This window comes from Anastrepha ludens, chromosome 6 (assembly GCF_028408465.1).
Source record: "Anastrepha ludens isolate Willacy chromosome 6, idAnaLude1.1, whole genome shotgun sequence".
Taxonomy (NCBI): Eukaryota; Metazoa; Arthropoda; class Insecta; order Diptera; family Tephritidae; genus Anastrepha; species Anastrepha ludens.
The window spans coordinates 60,782,673-60,805,186 of record NC_071502.1 but is presented as its reverse complement, the minus strand read 5'-3'; the positions used below and the strand labels follow the sequence as shown (position 1 = coordinate 60,805,186).

Here is a 22,514-nt window from a genome sequence, read left to right as displayed (position 1 = left end):
AAGGTATAAGTATTTTGTTTTTGTAAAAGTGATTCTTAATGTCAAAACAAAATAAACAGCCAAACACAGCAGCAACAAAAAAGCAAACTACTTTTACAATCAATATACAAAACCGCATAATCAGCTGCTCTAGTGCCACTAACTTGAATGAATTCGTCTGAACATATACATACCAAAAATTCGTTCCTGATGGTGTTATCATCAAGGCCTCTGACTATTGTTTTAATATATGTACATATATACAAATGCACCACAGTTAAATACAATTCTCTTGAATAGATATTTATCAATAGGTAGTGCTAGCTACTATGCAGTACCACTTAATTAAGTGGCGGAATTCAGAATTCCAGAATACAGAAGAGTACTTGCAACATGCTCTTGGTACATTGAGAGTGCCAAAGGTGAGGTCGTCCTGATCTAGCTAGATAAAGGGGTACTCTATGGTCACAAGAGAGAATCGGATCCCAACTCCATCTATGATTGATAGGCAGGGGCATTTACGGCAATCAGGTCACAGTTAGAGTACAATGTACGACTGCCAGCTCATATCACCTAAATAAATCCTCAAGAGAGCAATAAATCAAAGGAATTCATTTACGATTAATTACATGTTACGTTAGTTTTTGAACCACACACATTTGTCGTAAAGTGGTCCTACTAGAAATGATAAGGCCAAGAATTATTTCACTGCCGTAAACTAAAACTACTATCGCTTATTAATTTGTTTTTCCACTTTTCTTCTACACCATAGTGCAGAAAAAACAATAACAACAAATCAATTCATTCAAGTCATTTGTTTACTTTTCTTCTTCTACTTGGTCGAACCATTCGAAGTACGAGTGTACGCTTCATCCAGTCAGCACACAATATCTCAATAGGCCGTTGACACACCCAATGGATTCTCGTAACCTTTAAGAAATACTGTTTCGTCATCAAGATTATTAGAAACAAAAGAAAAACAAACCAAAAATAATAATAGAAGAAACAAACAAATAAATATTTCCTTTTGACCGTAAAAAGATAATTCGCACACACGAAGGCGAAGGCAAATGCGAAGCTCTAGAAGGTGGAAAAACAACAAATCGAAGACTCTTAGCGCTAAAAGCCGTTTCCGCCAGTCTTTTGCGCACTTCTTAACTAGAAGTAGCACATATATACACACATACGGGTATATGCATGCATACCCCCTTACATGCCGGCAGCCTTTTGGGGCAGCCATGCGGCCAAGAAGGTTAGTGAATTGTTGGGTGCAGTCAAATTGCTAGTATCGTCTCCTTTGCTTCGTTTATTTTTCCTCGACTTTTTTTGCGCACCGTTACACCTGTCCGCTGCTTAAGCGCCGCTGCCTGCCACAGTTCAAAACTCAAAATCAATATTATACCAATAGTTGTAGCGCAGCGCAGCGCTTTGTGACCTCCTTAGCATGGCCAGTATGCGGCGCAGCACGCAGTCTGTTAGTTAGCCAAGTTAGTGTTTAGTTGAAGAAAACCTCCCAACGTCAAAGCCGTTGTGGTGGCGATGGTAATTAAAGTGGCGGTGGTGGTGATTATAGAGGGTTGCACACGAGCAAACGGCAAAAGCGTTGCCATGGCCACTTGGCTAGCGCACCATAGAGTAGACAAACAAGTAAACAAGAACCACAACAACAACACAAATAAACAGAGCAACTTAGTTTCGTGCGCCCTTCCGTAAGGCAAGTAGTTGCAGACCAGAGGACTATGTTACAGCCTAGCAGCCCAGCTGACGCTTTGGACACTCAAGTCGCACTAAAACAGCCCAGTCGGTCAGTCGGCGTTGAACCGCTGCCTTTTCCGCAACTCGATTACAAATAACACGCGCGTTCTCCGTACACCACTGTAACTAATCGACCAATAAATAAATCGATTTTTGTGTGATAGATATTAAAATAGCAAACTAAAAGTGGTATTCGAAAATGAAAGTGAACTGTGAATGAGTGAGTCCCGTTCCAACGCCGGTCCACATGCAGTGTCATAACGACGCGCCGCGACCGCTAACGCAGTACGCACGTATCGGTAAATTTTCATATCAACCAACGCAAAATGGTTTCGCTTTACCGCCAAGAATGGCGGCAACAAACCGCAGGTATCATTTGAATGATGACCAACAACAACAACACTATCGTCGCGCTACCAATATCATCACCACTACGACTACAACCTCAACAACGCCGAGTCGTCTGCATCAGAGTTGTCATGATTTACGTGCATCAGAGCCATCCACTACGGTGCCGCATGTATTGACTGACGAAGCTGCTTTTCAACGCCTTGAGGCACCTATCGCCGCCACCGGCAACACTACGGCTATCAGCGGCAGCACAACGCTCGCACCTCATCGCTGGTCGCGTCAGCGCGCGAGCGACTCCTGCAATATTGCCAATTGTGGTAAAATATTATGGGTGAGTCGCGAAACAGTGGGCGTGCCGGTGAACAATGACTACGAGGCAGCACGCACTTTTGCCCCTAGTAAAGGATATTACTATGATCGTGAGCAGAATGTGCGTATACGTACCAATGCCAAAGGTTTGCCCTACACGCCGCTGCCGGAGCGCAAGCAAGATTTCCTAGCCAACCAGCGTGCTATTGAGGCCGTGGTACCGTTAGTGTTCAACAGGCGGCGTCAATCGAGTTAGTACCAATTTCCGTTTTAAACTTTAAGGGGGATATTAAGTTTTGCTAGTGATTTTGTAGTAAGTGGAATGGGGAAAGTGTGCCAATGCAGTTGAAGTGGAACCTTTTTTTGACCGCATTAGCTAAACTAGTTCACAAGGTTTTGATTAAATAAGCATTCATGCATAAAAGGAATATACATATTTACGTATTATCTAGTATCCATCGCGCGGTGTAGGTTAATGAAAGTCATGGCAAAATGAAATAGATTCTATGTAGCTCCTCTTTTTTTTCCTTTCTATGCGACATGTGTGTTTTATTCCAAAATGTTCTTCTAATAGATATCCACAAACATTCATGGTGAAGCTTGAAGTGACTTGTTTCCAAAACCCTCAACATACTTATACTCGTACATAAGTATAAGGCAGAGGCCACGCAATAAGCAGCTGAACGGCGTGTGACTTATTCCTGAGAGGTCAGTTGTTCAAGTGTCTGTATTATTTTATCTTTAAAATTTGGCAATGTTTCTTGCTCCAATAACGGTGTACCGTTGTACAGACGAAGATAATAGTTCAATATTAGGGCCGCATTGGACAGATACCATCGGTGTTGAAAAAACCTCGCTCAAAAACATAGAATATTTTGACAAAAAAAAAGTCGTATTATTATTATGAGGTAATGTGCGGATTCATGGATTCATGGAATCCGAATTGTTCTCTGGACTCAACTTCCTAAATGAATTTTAGTATTTACCCTGTTTTATTGAGCTTTATTTCCTCCTCTATGTTCAAAGTATGTTTATCCAGGTGTTTATGCCGCTTACGCATCAGTTCTGGACACGATGCCAGCACAGGTTTGCTGGTGTCATCCTTCTTTCTACTAAACCTACTAGTTCCATTGACGCATATTCCCAGGTTAGTAAGATGTTAACTCAATCCCCAACTCTCTGTTAGAATTCCTGTTACGATTCTAAAATTATTCATATATTTTTCCAAACAATCTTTAAATCGATTTAGGATAAAGCTTCTTCTTCTTAATTGGCGCGATAACCGCTTACGCGATTTTGGCCGAGTTTAACAAAGCGCGCCAGTCGTTTCTTTCTCGTGCTAACCGGCGCCAATTGGACACACCAAGTGAAACCAAGTCCTTCTCCACCTGGTCTTTCCAACGCAGAGGAGCTCTTCCTCTTCCTCTACTACCACCAGCTGGTACCGCATCGAATACTTTCAGAGCCGGAGCGTTTGTATCCATTCGGACGACATGACCCAGCCAACGAAGCCGCTGGATCTTTATTCGCTGCGCTATGTCTATGTCGTCGTAAAGCTCATACAACTCATCGTTCAATAGCCTGCGATATTCGCCGTTGTCAACGTGTAAGGGTCCAAAAATCTTCCGCAGAATCTTTCTCTCGAACACTCCAAGCGTCGCTTCATCGGATATTGTCATCGTCCGAGCTTCTGCGCTATACGTTAGGAGAGTCTTGTTGAGTGTTAGTTTTGTTCGTCGAGAGAGGACTTTACTACTCAATTGCCTACTTAGTCCAGGGTAAAGCTACCTACTTAATTAGGGTAAAGCTATCTATCATTAATTATGATTGCGATAAACCCGGTAGATTCCTGAAGAAGAGAGATAAAGTTACTCTTTCTTATGCCCAAAATGGTTCTAGGCCTATTTGTCATTTCATTCCCAGTAATTCCTATGTGCCGTGGAACCTTTACGTACTTGGTTTCGCTAGATAAGATATTCAGCTCATCAAGACATTCCGACACCAGTTTTGATGTAACATGGAAAGAGTTGAAAGCCTTGATTACTGTCTGGCTATCAGTAAGGATAGATATGCTTCTGTTGTTATAGTTGAGTTCAAGGTTAAATGAGGGTATCTTTCTATTGCTTAGATATCCGCTTGAAATATATTTCTATTCTTAAGTAGCATTTCCGAGTATCTTTTCCCCGGTCTGCAGATACATGCCCTGCAAATTCCTGAGTAAGGGTTTTACATAACCCATCGACACAAAACGTCGTTACTAAGAAAATATCGGAGAAGAACAATCGACTTTTTGCAAATGGATTATCGCAAAGTAGAATAGTTTTAGAAACATCGACTTGATGTCATAGTCCTACTCAATATTAAGTTTTACAATTTGTTTATTGATTGCCTCTCAGCGATCAACTAAAAGTGAAAGCAAGTTATATTCCAGAGCAGTACCGTTTGGTCGATCACCGGTCGCTCATTGCGAGGTCTCAACCTAAGACTGGAAGATCGATCCAAGGAAGACTACCACTGCTCATGTGCCTGCAAACTGTAGGTACCTGTAAACGAACAAATAGACATGCCGAATAATACAATGGGTGTACCCAGAGGCATCTATCTAATACGCGAAACGTTATCTCCAAAAATATCCCTTTGAATCCCTTTAGCGCACCAATACTCAACTTAAAAAGAAGAAAAGAAAGCAACTAAGTTAGAACTCTGCTAAGTAGTACGATATTGGGGTTACATCTGTTCTATCAATGTGCTCTACGAGGGTGGGTCAATAAGTACCCAAAAGCTAAAATTTTAAGAAACACTCTATTCGGAAACATAAACCCCCATTTTTCAGCATAGTCTCTGTGAAGCTGGTCACCTTATTTTGGTATGGACCTGTGGCAACACTATTAAAAAATTAAACTGCCACTTTGTCCCTCTTGCCACTCTGTTTGCTTCAATTTTTTTTCCATTAAATTTATAACGGTTAAAATGTGCCGTTTTTATGGACAAAAATAAAAATGCTTAACTAAATAACAAAATGCCTTACTTGATGGATTTGCCTTGACTCCTGGATTTATTCGGACAAGGAATACCTACTTTTCAGGTCATTTTATTTTAATATGCACCTGTGACAACACCATTGAAATATCAAACTGTGGCACTGTTTGACATTTCTTGTATTTTCATTTCATTATTCAATTCTTTGTATCTAAATAAAAAGTTATTTTTCGACTTTTATTTTAAGTAATTTAAAAAATGGCTGTTACAAGCTAAGTTTCATTTTATTTGAAAAAATTGCTGTTACAACTTAGCTTTTATTTTTTCACTAAAATAATAGCGCTTAAAATGTGACTTTCATTTTTGTCCACAAAAATAAAAGCCTTGACTAAATAACAAAACAGCCTTAGTACTAATCGATTTGTTTTGATTTGTGGGTTTCAAAAATGAGTCCTTTTGATTCAACAAGCGAGGCAAAAAATAGCCGTGACTTGATTGCCGGGATGACAATAAAGTAATGTTTTAATCATTATTATTTGACTGGAAAAATAAAAGTCAACTTTTAACATATTATACAAAAATTAAAAAAATAAGAAGCTGGCAGGATTGTTATAGAGGTGGTTCTGGGGACCTCAAAAATTTTTGTTTGCATAAATATTTTGTGCCTGCTTCCTTCATTTTTCAAAAATGTGATCACTTTTCTTTTGGTCCGTGATATTGAATAAAAATATTTCTATGACAAATCGGCCCTTAACACTTTTGAAATGTAATATGAAGGTTGCCTTTTATATTTTGCGCCCATGAAAATGGCGTTATTTTTAGTCAAAATATTTTCCTTGGAAATCGAAACACTTTTGTATTCGCTTGGGTAAATTTTCAAAACCGTTTTGCAACTCAGAAGTCGATACCACCAAGTCTTTACAAACTTTCCACGAGTCTTTACAAACTTTCCACAAGACTTCAACAGCTTCTTCACTCTTATTTTCTTTAGAATATTCGGCTCATATGCATTTATTCAAGATTCGTGCTAATAACCAACGCGGTTTAATTTCTTCAACATTTCTTTAAGCTAATTGTGCAGTTGGAAAATTATGCCCAATCCAACGAGAATAAGTTTTCTCGACGACCAAATGTTCATGCAACATTGAATGTATACTGGTATCGATAATGCCCAACGGTGCCTCTATCTCACGATGTCACATGAAGATCTTGCGTTTTCAATTGACGTGCAGCTTCGATGGTTTTTGGACGGCCTGCACAAAATTCATCCTGCAAGACTTCACGGCCACGCAGGAACTCGTTTTACAAGCGTTTCACAGTAGCTCAGTAGGGTGTTTCAACACCAAAAGTCGAAGTAAGTAGATCAATGTGCTTCAGTATCGATAACTCACGTCGAAAATCGTAATAAATCAGCGCACGAAGTTTGGCACGAGTTAAATACATCTTTTGGGCAAAATGAATTTTCAACACATTGAAAAAAGAACAAATAGAGCTCGAAAACTCGTTATATGTCATTTGATGCTAAAAAATACAAAAATTTCTATAAAATTATCGAATAACATCACAAGTATTTTTCCAAAGGCGCAAAATATAAAAGGTAATCCTCGTGTGAGGATTTCTATGACAAAAGTTTTAAGAAACGTGCTACACTATAACTTTGTTCTACAAAAGTGGTCTACGCATGATGTTCCCCCTTCACTTAAGAAGTAGCTTTCAAATTTGTTACTCAAACCAAAGAAAATGGCACACCTATTTATCTATTTACATAACAACCTTTTACCAGCTATACAAGCCACTTATAGGTTGAATTTCCGTAATGGCAGAATTTAAAAAACAGGGTAATTTACTTAAATTTACATATAATTGCATTTTACTCTATAAAAGTCATATGAATACTTCCTTAAATATTTGGCACCTAAATCAAATAATGATTACAGCTATTAAAGGCAATTTGATGTAATTTTACACTGCAAAGCCTTGATATACTTAAATATATGTACATATACCAACTGAAAACTCCTTTACTTATGCAAAGGCTAAAATGTAACCGCCAAAAAACGGAACACAACAAGGTGATTTTCTTAGAAAAAATGCACTAAGAAATGTCACGAGTCGCAATGCATAGAATGCAAGAGCTAGTAAATGAAAAAAGATGTGAACTGAAGTGTGGAATGACGTTTTCAAGTACAAAGTATAATAAGTAAAATATGTATATATGTATAAAATTATAATTACGAATAACTGAAGCGGATCAATATCAAACTGAGGCAATTGAAGGCGATGTATGCACCTACATATTTTATGTGTATGAAATAAAATAATGTAAAATAAAATAAGATAAAATAATATTTAGTTAAAATAGACTATACAAATTAAATAAAAGTCACCATCAGTCATCGTAGTCAATCTCATCTAACGATGAGCCCAAGAAACAAGCTATTTCGACTGGATGCGACCAAAGCATAGGGTATTAGATGAGTGAGTTTAAGTGTGCATGTAAAAAGGTAGTGGGTGTCATGGGGCGTGGCTTCACATGCCGTACATATGTTGAGTATGCCTACATCAATTCTGGATAAGTAGGGCTTATCTGATACAATATTCAGGACACAATTGTGTCAGGGCAACTCGACTGACTTGGGGGACGATACTGCATGAAGGTGATTGTCCCTCTTTGTGAATATCGTTTGCAGCCTGTCTATTCATTGTTGGCTAAAGTGGTTGTCTAACTTTTGTCTGGATCTCGTTGCGTTTTGAGAAATTCAACTGTATACAAATTGAAAACTTTGCTTTTAATTTCACTTAGTGGCCTAATTTGCCCTCAAAGAATTGCTCTGATACATATTATATATGTACATGTACAGGGTGTCCGGTGGCAGAATTAGGAATCAAAAGCTTAATTAAAAAATAATTACTAACGACAAAAGTTTGTTCCAAAAACAATTACAAAGAAGACAGGAGCGGATTTTATTTTCTAAAAAATTATTTTCTCTAAGTGTTGATCCTTACGTCGGATATACTCTTGGAATCTGACTTCCGTACTCTATGCCTCTCGCTGGAGAAAAGATGTCGGGATGCCATTAACCTGTTTCATAGACTTAACTTTTGAGGTGGTCCCACAGAAAAAAGTCCATTGGGGTAAGACCGTGTGACATGCGTGGCCGAAATATGTCAGCAAAATGGCTTCAAAGTTTGTTAAAGAAGAAATCACGCAGTATCATCATGCTCTCTCTGGCCGTATGCAACGTGGTGCCATCTTGCTGAAACCAGGTGTGTGTACTGAAGGAAATATGTTCTCTCATTACTGGAGGAAAATAATCGTTCGTCAAGCATCGATGTGAGATACCGCCCACAAAAATTGTTTGCCCTTCACCAATTTCAAAAAATATGGTGCAATTACTTCACTGTTTGACAAGGCACCCCAACCAGTCAATTTGGATTTGTGAAGTGGTTGCTGATATGTTAACAGTGGGTTCTGTCCTTTGGGTGACTAAGAACGGCAATTTTGCTTATTTACACTTCTATTTAAATGAAAATGGGTTTCATCACTCCAACATTGTCTCCAACATTAAGAGCTTCCATGATTTGAATTTTGAAGGGATAAAGTATAAGATCCTTTCTCAATATTTCATACTCACTAGTTTTTGGAAGTCTCCGCTCATACGCTCAACGGTCAGGGGGAAACCTTAAATTTAAAACCTAATTCTGTCACCGGACAACCTAATTCTGTTCCAGTAGCTTGTTGCTGAAATATGAAATAATCAACTAACCTGTAGGGAAAACTAATGTAGGGAAAACGTTTGAACTATATATGTATATATATATATATATATATAATTGGCGCGTACACCCTTTTTGGTGTTTGGCCGAGCTCCTCCTTCTATTTGTGGTGTGCGACTTGATGTTGTTCCACAAATGGAGGGAGTTTCAAGCCGATTCCGAACGGCAGATATTTTTATGAGGAGCTTTTTCATGGCAGAAATACACTCAGAGGTTTGCCATTGCGTGCCGAGGGGCGACCGCTATTAGAAAAAAGTTTTTATTAATGTTTTTTCGAACCAACGTTCTCTCTCTGTGAATTCCGAATGGTAATCACGCACCAACCCATTCGGCTACGGCGGCCGCGTTTGACCTACTTTTTGTAGTAATCCGGTGATGCTGACTGCCGGTCCTTAACTACTATTCATTATTCCAAACAATTCTCCTGAATCATCTATGTAGCCCCCGTTCTAGTATCTCTGGACTTTTGTGATAAAAAGTGTTATTGTGTGTAAAATGAGCCGGTCGTTTCTTTCTCATTCAAACCGGCTACAATACCAAGTGAAACTAAGTCCTTCTCCACGTGGTCAAGTATTACGAATATTTAGCTAATTTTCCAAATAAAATGAATAACGAGTAATCGGTACGTACTGACAAGATTTATCTCTTTCTCGCGCTCTCACAAAATCACCTTTTAGTTAACCTTTTAATGGTACGTGTGCCCTAATTCGACTCAATTTACAGTAAAATAAAAGCGTCAATTAGTGGAAATTTCTCTCATAACCCCACACTATGCTTTTATTTTTTCTCCTAATTACCGCACAGACTACATTGAGGTAAACTATGCTCATAAGCATTTAATAAAAACGTACTTAACCGAGTACTTAGAGTAAAGTCAGCATTACAATTTAAAAGTGAAACTAATGAAATATATTTAGTAGTTATCACGCCGGGAGAAACAAACAAACAACAAAAATATAAACAAAGAGGTGAGATAAAGACCAAGACAATAACAAAATTAACACACACAAAATTATAATTGGGTAAATTTGTGGTAAATCAACAAAACAAATTCGTACTCAGTTTTTCCAAATATGTATAAATCTCTGAGTGCCGGAGAGACTTCTCTATCTTTGTTATTAGAGATACGAGTGAATTAACTATAAATTACTTACATACATATGAACTAGTATGGGAACAGCTGAGTTGAGAGACAGTCGTTACAACCGAAATGAGAGTAATGAAAAAAATTCGTGCGCGCTCTATAAGTCAGTAAGTCAAATAGTACCACAGTGGCAAAAAATTAAATAGTTACATATCAAAAATGGAAAACATAATTGATTTAAAAACTATTTTAGAATACTATTAATTAATTTTGCGGTGACTTCAGCAAAATATATATTGAGTGTTTCATTAAGACAGCTTATTTTAAATGTAATGCCATTTTGGTTGTTTTAGCCGGTACTAAAACGTTGTTATTTGATTGCGGTCATGTGAGCATTGAGCTTTAAACATACGGGCAGGTTCTTTAATTCACTTTCAAGCAATCTTCAATGCAACTGTCAGAAAATTTCACTTGGAAGTAAACTATGCGATGCATAGAATTAACTCAAATGGTAAAAGTTTTGCGGAAATGGTGTCAAAACTTTTTTATTTTTTCAAAGCAAAAATTCTAAAATTTTTTCACATACACATTTAAAAATTAGTTCTACCAGTTAAACCACATATATATGTACTTTTAGCGATTTTCGAGCTACTTGCCTCCTAGTGAAGTGAATAATCGATAAATGTGATCTTTGTGATTTCAAATTGGCAAGTATGGTTTCCAAAAAAAACCAAATTCAATAAGTGTCCCTATTAGTACAGCCTCCCTTCAGACATAATTCATGCCATTCTTGATTTCTACATGGCTATTTTTTTTTTCTTCTATACCCTTTTTTAAACAAACCAACACTAAAATAATACATGCCATTACAACTAGAAAACATTTTATGCAAATAGGTAAGACAAACTATTTTTAAGTAACGAAGTACCTATTACAAAGCCAAGGAACACTTTTTGCTGTCTGACTGTACGAAAAATTATCAATAATATTGCAACGTCACTCCGGGACTAGAATGTAACCAGGGTACACATATAAGCCCACCAGGTAAAAAAGACTGCCGACTGAAAGGTAGAGAGGTACTCGAATACATATACTACTCAATATGAAGGTCCGTTGAACAGATTCCCGCACCTACTACGCAGTTAATTTTATTTGATTTTTTTCATGAAGCTAAATGATTCCAAAATCATCATTGTGATCCCTTTTATACGAAACATAGAGTTTAAGTTTTTACACAAAAATATTTATAAAGCAGTGTAGAATACGGCAATTTTTTAAGCACTCAGAGAGAAGTTTTTTTGAAAATAAGCCTATCGTTGACAACTGACGAAACACGTTCGAACCCCAGTGAATGCTACGCATTCGTGCAATTGCAGCCTGTTTATCACTTCGTCTTAACTACAATCTTTCAGCAAAGCCGACAAAGCGTTTGAAACCGTTAGACCGGTTAACGCTAAGTATTTTCTTATAAGAATAGAGAGGGCCATAAGCTCCTTACATGTATTCCAGTTTAATTCAACTGCCAGTATCATTCCAAGTATTTAGCACTGGACGAGAGAAAAACATACTACTTACAGAAGGTAAATAGATGGAAATTACATACGTCAACTCCACATTTCTTTTATCTTTCCGCTGAACGCGTCAAAGCATAACACGGATTTTATAACAATCACATCATCCGTATATGCCGCTGCTTTAACCTCATCTGTTTTAAGCATTAAAAGGATGATATTTATAATGCACAGCCATAATTGAGGCGACTGAACACCGCCTGGCGACGTCACCATTCTTCAGTGTCTAATAAGCTCGCTTTTACATTTATAGATTAAGGGTTATAATCCGCACATATATAGGGACTTACATACATAAGTATGTATGTATTTAATCAGTGCCCATATGGGGTTTTTTCCAGTGAACTCATTTCCACTTTTTTCATACTTTTTGTCCACTCAACCAACTAAATTGGTCCACAGTGCTAAGCGAGTATACCAGCAAAGCTGATAAAAGGCCTTTGCAAATCTGAATGAAAGTACGTGAGTACACACGAGTAGTTAGCGACTGTGACTCGGCGCAAAATCTGCACTAGTAATATGCAGCAACAACAACATTAACAGCAATAGCAACTGGGGAGATGTGCTGCATTGGAGCAACAGCGCCGACTGAGTGCCACAATCAAGCGGCGCCACAAACAGTTTAACAATGCACACCCGCCAGTGAAGTATATACGCTTATGAGCAGCGGTTGAATTGTAGCGGATTTTAAATTTCAAGTGGTTTCAAGTAGATAGACTTTCGCGAACGTGTAATGAAGATAAATAAATAGCCACAAATACATGAATTAAATCTAGTATAAGCACGTACGGGGAATAATAGAATTAAATTTGAGTCAGTGTTGGAACAGTGGCAGCCTGTAGTAGCGCAGAAAATAACGTAGGGATTGTGGAATTGAACTGTGTACGTTCTAAGCTTTTATTTGTGTATGTGTGTTGTTGTTGTTGTTTGGAGATTGTGCTAATTAGCAAACAATTGATACGCGCGTAGTGCACGCTCCTGTATGCGCTACAACAATTCCAAAGCTTCGCGTTCATTGTGATAATGGTTAAATAAAAGCGAAAAAGTGGAAAAAATTTAATTTTACATTCCCTCTTAAAGTTCAACTCAGTTCAGTTTGGTGTAGTGTTTTCATAGAGTCAGATAAGACGTCATTAGCCGCCATACCGTCACACCGCCGCACCAGCAAGACGAGACAGTGCAACGCTTTGCATGGTATTTCAGTGCAATTTCATACATACTTCGGTAGTTAACCCGCTAAGCTAAGCGTTGCATTACAGCCAAAGCAAAAAATAAAATTAAATTAAAAAAGTACAAAAAAAATTATGGGAAAAGTGTTGTGGAAAAAGTTGTTGGCCACTTGCGCAGTAGTGAAAGTGTAAATTAAACGCGCAACAAATAACCGGCAAAGCACGTCCGACAGCGGCTGGCGCAATACTCAAACCATAAACAGACGCTAGATGCAGTGCTGGTCCAGCTGCGACGCAGCACATAGACAATTTCCCGCTTCAAAGTGCAGTTTGCGTATTTTTTTCTATTATGTCAAATTATTAATTTTTTTTTTTTGGTTCATACATAGACGTTTTTTTCTGCCTATCAAATACATATGTGCCTATTATTTTGTCTTTTTATTCAAGTTTTTTTTTTCAATCTATCTATCTATGAAAGTTATTTCTTTTTTCGGTTTTTACCTGTTATCCCCGCTTGTTGCTTTCTGCAACAATTTTCATGCCATTCTATGCTATAAAATCGGTTTTTTGGGTCACTCAAATTAATTTGTTTCTCTACTTCTTCCATTAATTTCTCTCAATTTTTCTTTCTAACCTTTTTATGTTCGATGTGAGTTTTTATACCCATTGCATAAATGCATGATAGAATGAAAACATGGTCGATTAGAGTACATATTTAATTTCTGCATGTCAAGCGCACCTTTCCTTGCATATTCTTCTCATGTTTGTATAGCAGAAATTCTAGAATTCGAAGGTGGCTTACGGAATAATTATGAAGACTGAGTATACGTGATTTGGGCACAGCTTCTACAATTTGAGGTGTGCATATTGATATTTTACCACAAATGAAGGTTTTCCTAATTTTATGCCTCCTCTGAAAGGTAGTCAACCATACGCTCAACTACAAGTTATTACTTCTGAAACTAAAACTATTAGAACATATTTTTCTGTTGGTTTTCGAACCATTTATACTATATATAGCTCGAGACAAAAAGGAAGCTCACACCTCCCTTTTTTGTATGGAGATTTCATCAAATGCTTTTCAGCATCAATATCACCAATTGAGCTTTTTCTCCCCACTGAATATATGTATTGGGTATAATAAGTGCTTTTTCACTTGAATTTAGACTACTTTACTTGTTATTTTTTTATCGGCACCAGCTGTGATTTTAAGGTATTACTTCAGCGTTCTGTGGTGTGATAAATTTTCTCAATCTCCTGTACCTGGTATCTATTTTTTGTTTTTTTTTTCTTATTATTATTTCTACATTCATACGTCACTGTATATATTTTTCTAAGCGCAAATCGTGTACGATCTCTAAAAACAGAAACATTAAATTTGCTACGTGTACAGCTTAGGGCATCTAACCTAAATATTTTAATATCTTTCTACTCATTCTGTAGAATGCAGGAATGCAGGACATAATAAAAATGGCAATAATATTTAAATTTCATCGTGTAATGATCTTAGCAGTGATCAGTTCCGTTAGTTACCATCTTTAGTGTGCTGTAAGAGGCCCTAAAGTTGCTATTTGTAACTTCACAGGGAGAAAGCGATGGGTGGCAACTACTTTAGTCGCTGACTGACTACGGTTGCTGGAGAGTACAAAAGAAAAGCAAAGATTTTAACTACATTAAGCAAAGACTCGCTTCTCACTAACGTCCAGTGTTACATGATATCAGACTTTACACCATTTATTCTAATGAGTCATTACAAACAAATTATCAACGCTAAATAGATAAGAATTCATTGTAATTCGCTTTGATCGGTATGACTCAGTGGCTCAGAATACTCGATCAGGGCGCATAACTTGAGCGAAACCAGCGTGACGTTCAGTAACAAAGTAAGAATACTCTAAAAATCGTTCGAATATTCTCAACAAGAAAAAGTTTATGTATATAGAAACTACAACATTTATATGTATTTTGCTTATGTAATTTTCATTTGCCAAAATTTCCATGCGAATGTAAACAAACACACAAAGCAACAACAAAAAAGCAGGGCGCTTCGATAATGAAGACACAAAATTGCTAAACCAGCTGCTCCAGTGCCTCCATCTTGAATAAATTCACCCTCCAGCAATGGTTGTTGTTGTTGTAACAGTATAAAGTATTCCCTATACATTTTTGTACAGTGAGAGTCCTTGGTCGGACTTGAATACGCGTCGTTCTGGTAAAGTGGATCCGACTGGTAATTAATTGTCTGAGTGTTTGATTTTCACATATGTTTTATAACCAGAAATAGACCAAGACTTGCATTGGCGGGAAAAGAAAAGTGACTCATACTTAAAAGACTTCTCTCTAAAAAAGTCTTTATTGGCATCAGATATCACAACCAGTTCAATTAAGTTATTATGGCAATAAGAAAATCATTCGAATATTGATAATTATTGAATATCCTTCTTTATATAAGACATTGAATTTACTTATATTTTAGAATAATTATTCTCCGCTGAGATATTTTTGCGTTGCGGCTCTGGCAAAGGAACATTCAATAGTGAACGATTATTACGTTCGAAAATTGGAGCCAGTAATCTTCAAGTGAGGACTACGAACTCAGAAAAATGTATAATTTGAATAAAGTTTTGATGATCGGATGTTAAAACAAACATGGGGGTGTTGCATGGCATATTGAACCAGTTGTAGCAGAGCAAGAACAACAAGAGTTATTTTGCTTTTGTTTTTGGTACCTGAATTGTAAAAATCTATACACAAAAGTTGTCGGTTTAAAGTAATTTTAGAAAAAAATTCAAATTTAGTGACCAATAGGAAAAATATGAAAATTGCAACCCTGTACTGCTACCTGTTTAATGTATATTAACTCGGGCTGTTTCTAATATAAATAAAACTGGTATATGCTTTTTGAAAAACCCGTTATTTCTTTTCTTTGAACAATTTTCACTTGAACAAATTTTGCTGTTCGAAATTTTCAACTGCATCCACTTTAATTACGTCGCTTACGATTTCCCCCACTGGTAATTAATATACAAATATTTCCTTAGTTTCTTCATGTCGAGGCACATATGTATGTATGTATGTATTTATGTACATGTTAATATTATATACATATATTTATACACATATACATATGTATGTGCAGACAATTATTGAGTTTTATAGTCAATCACTTTTCGTATTCATATCGCAATTAAAATAATTGAAATTTTTGTTATGTGCTCATGCGGAAAACGCCATGCCATAGGCTGTAATTAAATTTCTTAATCAAGCTTATCTGCTGATAGTGTTAGGATGTTAGATAAAGACAAGCTGTATTTCATTTGTATACCACATGTGTACACATACGTATAGACATACTTACGCATGAACACGTTTTTTGTTTTTAATTTTTATTTATTTACCAGTTTGTTTACCTCACTGATGTAATACAAGTTGAGGCGGACAACCTCGCCTCCAGCCACCCAATGCGTTCTCACTTTACCACACTAACATTAACGTGTAATCATAGCTCAATCTTTCGATTCATTACTCAAACCACCCATTGAAGGTCTAAACCTATTCGTCCCCTCGAACCACCTTCATTATTGTCCACCATTGTTGGCGTAACTCGACAACGTTGGATGCGACGACCTACTAATTGTTATTTGTCAATTATTATTTGTTGTTATTCGACAATTACTTTATTCAATATATTTGCCTCCACAACAAATATTTGTGAAAACAACTGCCATAGCAGATTCTCACACTCGATTGTCATCTATCGTTAAGTTCTTTATGCCAAGGCAAAAGTGTATCCATGGACAATTGAAAAGCATTGATGCGATGGCCAATCGGCTATTGACGATCGAGTTGCAAGTGAACAATCAATGGATTTGAATGCCAGTAATGAACGGCAGACGAATTTCTCAGTTCGCATTGTAAAGACTTGAAATTTTATAGTTGTTTATTTCACTTAATGTTTGGTTGTATGTACATATGTATGTATATATATGTGTGCTTAAATAGTTTTTACTTCTAAGCGTAACAAATTGCTCCACTGGATGTGGTTTCGAATTTCACAAAGCGAAAAAAAAACGAATCAAAAATATTAGTACGTGTAGCGGAGAGAGCGTCATTCATTCAGGCATTCCAAGCTGCATTGTTCGTTGGATGGTTGGTATTCAACGCGTGACAGTTGTTACATTTTTTAATTGTGTTTTTAGTGCAATTAAACACAAATCTAATTAAACGTGTGACATATGTATGTGTGTGTGTTTTTCTTATTCTGGAGTACTTATTTAGAAATGTTGGAGTAGACAAAAGCACATAAGTACATGCGAATGTGCATACCCTGCAAGACAGCTGGGTATCAAATAAGTGCTTGTATTATCATTGTCATTCATTACAAAAGTGCTTAGCAAACTAATTTTTTATAGTTCTAGCCTCTGGAAGAAATTTGCTGATTTCCTCTTCTCGTATAAAATATATCATTGCCCTAAAAAGTCAAAGTTTGCAATGTAAGCTGACGAAAAGACTGATCGGCGGTCGCCAAAATATAGGGTGGGCTATGTAAAATTTGATTTTTGAATCGGCTATAAAAAAAAACTAATCAATATGTTTTCAAACTTTTTTTTTTATTTTGAAGATTGAACATTTTCTTTTATGAATGAAAAATAATATCGTTCAAATGATTGCCACGACTGGCTTTACAGTAGGCCATTCGATCAACAAAATTTTTAAGCACATTTTCATGAATGGCAACTTCGATATCGGAATTTCGCCTGATTATTTGGTTTTCAAAAACGGTAGCCAAAAGTTCGAGTGTAACTTTGGCAGTGTGACAAGTTGCACCATCCTGTTGAAACCAAAGGTCGTCCAGGTCATCCTCTTAAATTTTTGGAAACAAAAACTCGTTGAGCATGTCACGGTAACGCTCGCCATTTACTGTAACCGTGGAAGAAGAAGAAAACTCACCACTTTGGAAATAGGTTTTCAATTTGCGTAAATCGTTTAAAACTGTTTTATGGTCGAACTTGAGCTCCTGGGCGATGCTATTTTCTTTAACATCAAAAATGCCTAAACGGAATCAACGAAACCAAAATTGCACTTAAATAGCTATTACAGTATCGGCACCATAAACACCATTAACAATTTCAGTGGCTTGGCCTGCATTTCGCCTTTATCAAAGAAAAACTGTAAAATTTACCGAATTTTCTTTTTGTTGGCTTCCGTTGTTAACACCCTGTAACGCACAGTTGAATGGAGCAAACAACAAACGTATTTTTTTAGTGTGAAATGCCTGCTTGACAACGAGCCTAAGCTTTAAATTGTTTGATCGATGTTTTACAATATATCGATCACTACAGCCATCTACCGAGAAAATAATGCATTTCTTTTCACCCAAACTGTCCTCAAATATTACCGTTTCCTTATTACCAAAGAATGTTTTGTACAAATATAATTAAAATTAGTCTTCTATTTATGCTTAAAAACAATTTATCAATGAAATGAACTAAGAGCAGAATGAATAAAAGATTTTTTTTCAGATATGTTTAGAAAATATTTGTTTCTTTTCCAGTTGCATAAGTTTTGCTCAAAGGCGTTCATTGTTGTCATCACAAATACCTCAATGTCTAAAATGCTCAGAAAATTCTTGTAGGGTGTGTTTGCAAGTATTCAGGTGTGAGCTTTCTAACTTTCGAGCTGCTCCCATAAATTTATATGTATGTAGTATTTGATGTGAATTTGACGTTGCAAATATTTATAAAAAATGCAATTTACACAGGCATTTGAATGAATCATTTACATAAGTATGTAATTGCATTCAAATGTACTTATACATATGCACATATTTATATACACCTGTGTTCACAAAAATAGCAGTCCGATATATTTCTAAATTTTTACTATGTATTTACTCTCTATTTAATTTTTTTATTTTTTTTTTAAGAATATAATTTGCACTGCAACAAAAATCATGTAACTTAAAGTTTCATACTTTGTACAAAGTTTTAAAAAAATCAAAAAGTTTTCATCGAAATTTCAAATTGTTTAATCAGAATCTTTAGATATATTCTATGTATGCAGTTTTGTCGCCCTATAATGAAATGCAAGTTTGAAATCACTAAATCATTTTCCATCTAAAAATTGCGTCCATAAAAAAATATCGAGCATTCGCATGGGGAAGAAAATATATAACACCATCAACAAAAAAAATTAACAAAAACCAACACAAATTTTGAGACGTCTTAAACTTGAAATAATATAGAACTAATTTTTTTTTTTTCCTTGTTCACTCCACTCGGGAGCATAGGGCCTCGACAAGACTCAGTCTTGCGTTGGTTTCGTTAATCTACATATTTTGCTTTCTGACAGGGTAGGTGATTAGCCTGCCGCTACCACTACCAGTCCTAAGTAGTGGGAATGTCCACCTGTCATTACTTAGGAACAACGCCTTCTTACCGCTTGAAGCACCATCTGTGTGTCACATTTTTCTGGCAGAAGGATCTCACAGATGGTTGAGGACTTTGCTAAATTTGATATGTCTGGCGATTGCCCGCTTCCTCTTGCTGGCGCCACTGATGCAATGTTTGTGTATTTTTCTTTGTTATCTCTCTTGTTTTAACAGCCACAATGCAAGTAATGCGCTGACTTATAAAACTACATACCCGGAATTTCTTAAACAATTCTGACTAAAAAGTTTGAAATTTTGATCAAAATTTGTTAAAACTTTAAGTTATATGATTTTTGTTGAAGTATGAACCATATTTCTGTAAAAAACATAAAAAAATGAGATAGAAAATAAATAAGTACTCCAGTGTTTTTATGTATGTACCGGTGCAAAACTTTCTACTACTAGAGTAACTAAAAAATTATCGTACTCGATTTTCGTACATTTAACATTTGCCCAATATTTTTGAAGTCTATTTAGGAGACCCGATTTCCTGAGCTTCTCCAAATATGTTTATCGATGCCCTCTTAATTCGACACAAATCTGCTTCGAAATTTTATTATTGCTACAAAAATAATAAGTAATATAAAAAATAAAAAATAAAAATTAAAAATTAGTCCCAGATGCTAAACGTAGAGACTCGTTATTTAATTCGTGCAGTTTCACCAATGCAACTGCGAACTGATAGAAGAGGCTTTTTTCGTCGGTGAATGTGATCGTTTTTTACTTCAAATTGATGCCGAATTGATTGAGGTAATCGGTGTGATGACATCGCGCTTGTCTTACACAACCTTTCACCCATGCCTTGTTGGCCGACAGATTCATCTTGGCAAGGAGTCCACTATCTCGACTGTTTCAGATACTTTATGAAACCATGTTTTCAGACGATTACGAAACTGTGCAAAAACTAGCTCTATCGAAGTGTCAAACGATTGCAGTTATTATCGATAAGGGGACCCCATATAACTTAATACTTTTTGACCCATACAAACACACAACTTTCATGATAGAGGATTACAAATTCTAACTATTTTTTCCACCATTAACTTTATCCACAGAATCTCCAAATCGTTATCTTGAATCGGATGTGAATATCCATTTCAAGACACCAATACGTCATGAATACAAACAGGCCATGTCGGACGAGGAATTAGCACAACGGCAAGCCGAACAAATGCAAAAGCTTTATCAGGAGGAGCGTCGTCGCAAGTACTTACAGGAGTTGCAAGATATGAATGCGCGCCGTCACACCGACAATTTTACACCTTCACAAAAATCGCCAATACCATTAAATCGGTATGATGACTTCCAATCGGATTTGGCACCCAAATCGCCGAATACGATAACGACGCGAACGGCAGCGCGTGCGCTTTATAACTTCCAAGGACAAAATGCAAGGTAAGAAATACTCGTATATGTAATTATATACAATCCGTTAACAACAATATATGTTTCATATTCCCCTCAGAGAGCTATCATTCAAAAAAGGCGACGTGATCTATATTCGCCGCCAGATTGATCGTAACTGGTACGAAGGCGAACACAATGCCATGATTGGTCTACTACCCGTGAGTTACGTTGAGGTGAGTTAAATTTAATTAACAGAATGGACTATAAACAGTATATGGTAGTATGATAACATAAAGAATAATAATAAGAAAATAAATTTTAACTTCATGCATTCATACTTCAGAATCTGCGATTGTTTATCCTGTATATTTGAATTTTTATGTATTCTAACAATATTGGACTGCGAAAGGCGAAGGCATCTCAAATCCTAATATTTTAATGTCCAAAAACAAAAGATACTTGACGCGACTGACGAAATGAGACAGCATCTATGAACAAGATAAGAACTTGTATCAGCAAGTTTAATATTTCTGATATATAATATTTTGCATAGGGTTGCCGCTTAAGTAAATGTGCAAAATTTAGGTAAATAACTTGAGATCTATTCTTAGATGGGTTTATCAAAAAAATATGGTTGTGCATTTTAAATGAAAATAATTTTTAGAAATGTTATCGTTCAAAATGGTCTTTGCGTGGCTTCGGCCAACCGGTATAACCTAACCTATTGTTTCTTAAGGGAAATCTAATAAAAATAACAGTCCTTGAAAAAACTTTTTATTCATTTAATTTCAAGTTAGTTCACTCGTTCATTTTTTTTTGTGGAGGGCTTGGAGTTTTAAAATAACAATACAAATATCAATTAACAAAATTATTTTGCTGTTTTAAAAAATCAAATGAATACAAATACTATTAAAAATTTGGATTGCTTGTTTTAAAAGGGCAGACGACACTTTCATGCAATTAAAGCATTAATCAAAAAGTTCCCGGTTTTATATTCAAAATCCAAACTACAAGTTTAGTCCTCAAAAGTGACTTCAAAGTACCCCCATCAGCGGCAACACACTTATGCCAGCATCTTATCCAGCTCTCGAAACATTTTTCAAATTCTTCTCCGATTTTTCTATTACTTCGCTTTGGCCGTTAAACGCGTTTTCCGTAGAGGTTTTTTGACTCGATCAAACAAAAAAAATCACAGCGAGCTAAATCAGGAGAGAGGGTCAGTATTAGTTTCGTTCTTGATCAAAGAAACTACGGATAATGATGGTACTGTGCGACGTTGCGTTATCGTGGTGCAAAAATTACGAGTTGTTTTCCAACAAATCATTTCTTTTTTTGGCAAGTAGCTTCACTTAAACGTCGCAAATAGTCCTTATTAACTGTCTGGCCTTCTGGCAAAAATTCGTGGTGTACAAACACGTTGTAATCCATCAAAAATGTGGGCATTGCTATCTTTTTTGACTGAAAATGACGAGTTTTTTTTATCTCGATTCATGGGTAGCTCTCAGTCTTACAGATTCACAGGCCTGATGTCTGACATCCACGTACTGATCCATTTGCTGAATGTTGGTCGTAGTCAGCCTTGGAAATCATGTTTTTGACGATACCAACGTTGTCCCTTCTTCGCGTGAATTTCAAGTCCTTTGGCATCAACTTTGCAGCAGCACAGCGCAAACCCAAATCTTTAACTACAATGTCCCGAACGGATCTATAAGCAAAGTTCAAGTCCTCTGTCAGCTCTCTGATGGTTAATTTTCGGTTATTGA

General features: G+C 36.4%; 1 protein-coding gene across 24 annotated transcripts in view; it reads left to right on the top strand.

The window, feature by feature from the left end:
• LOC128868776 (sorbin and SH3 domain-containing protein 1) overlaps positions 1 to 22,514 on the top strand; it is a 139,151-nt gene that overhangs the window by 114,450 nt on the left and 2,187 nt on the right. For 20 of the 24 annotated variants that reach the window (XM_054111278.1, XM_054111283.1, XM_054111260.1 and 17 more), the window contains 2 exons: positions 20,460 to 20,799; positions 20,870 to 20,984. In XM_054111278.1, coding sequence (XP_053967253.1) covers positions 20,460 to 20,799; positions 20,870 to 20,984 — 455 coding nt within the window. The other 4 variants (XM_054111281.1, XM_054111282.1, XM_054111279.1 and 1 more) reach the window with 4 other exon arrangements.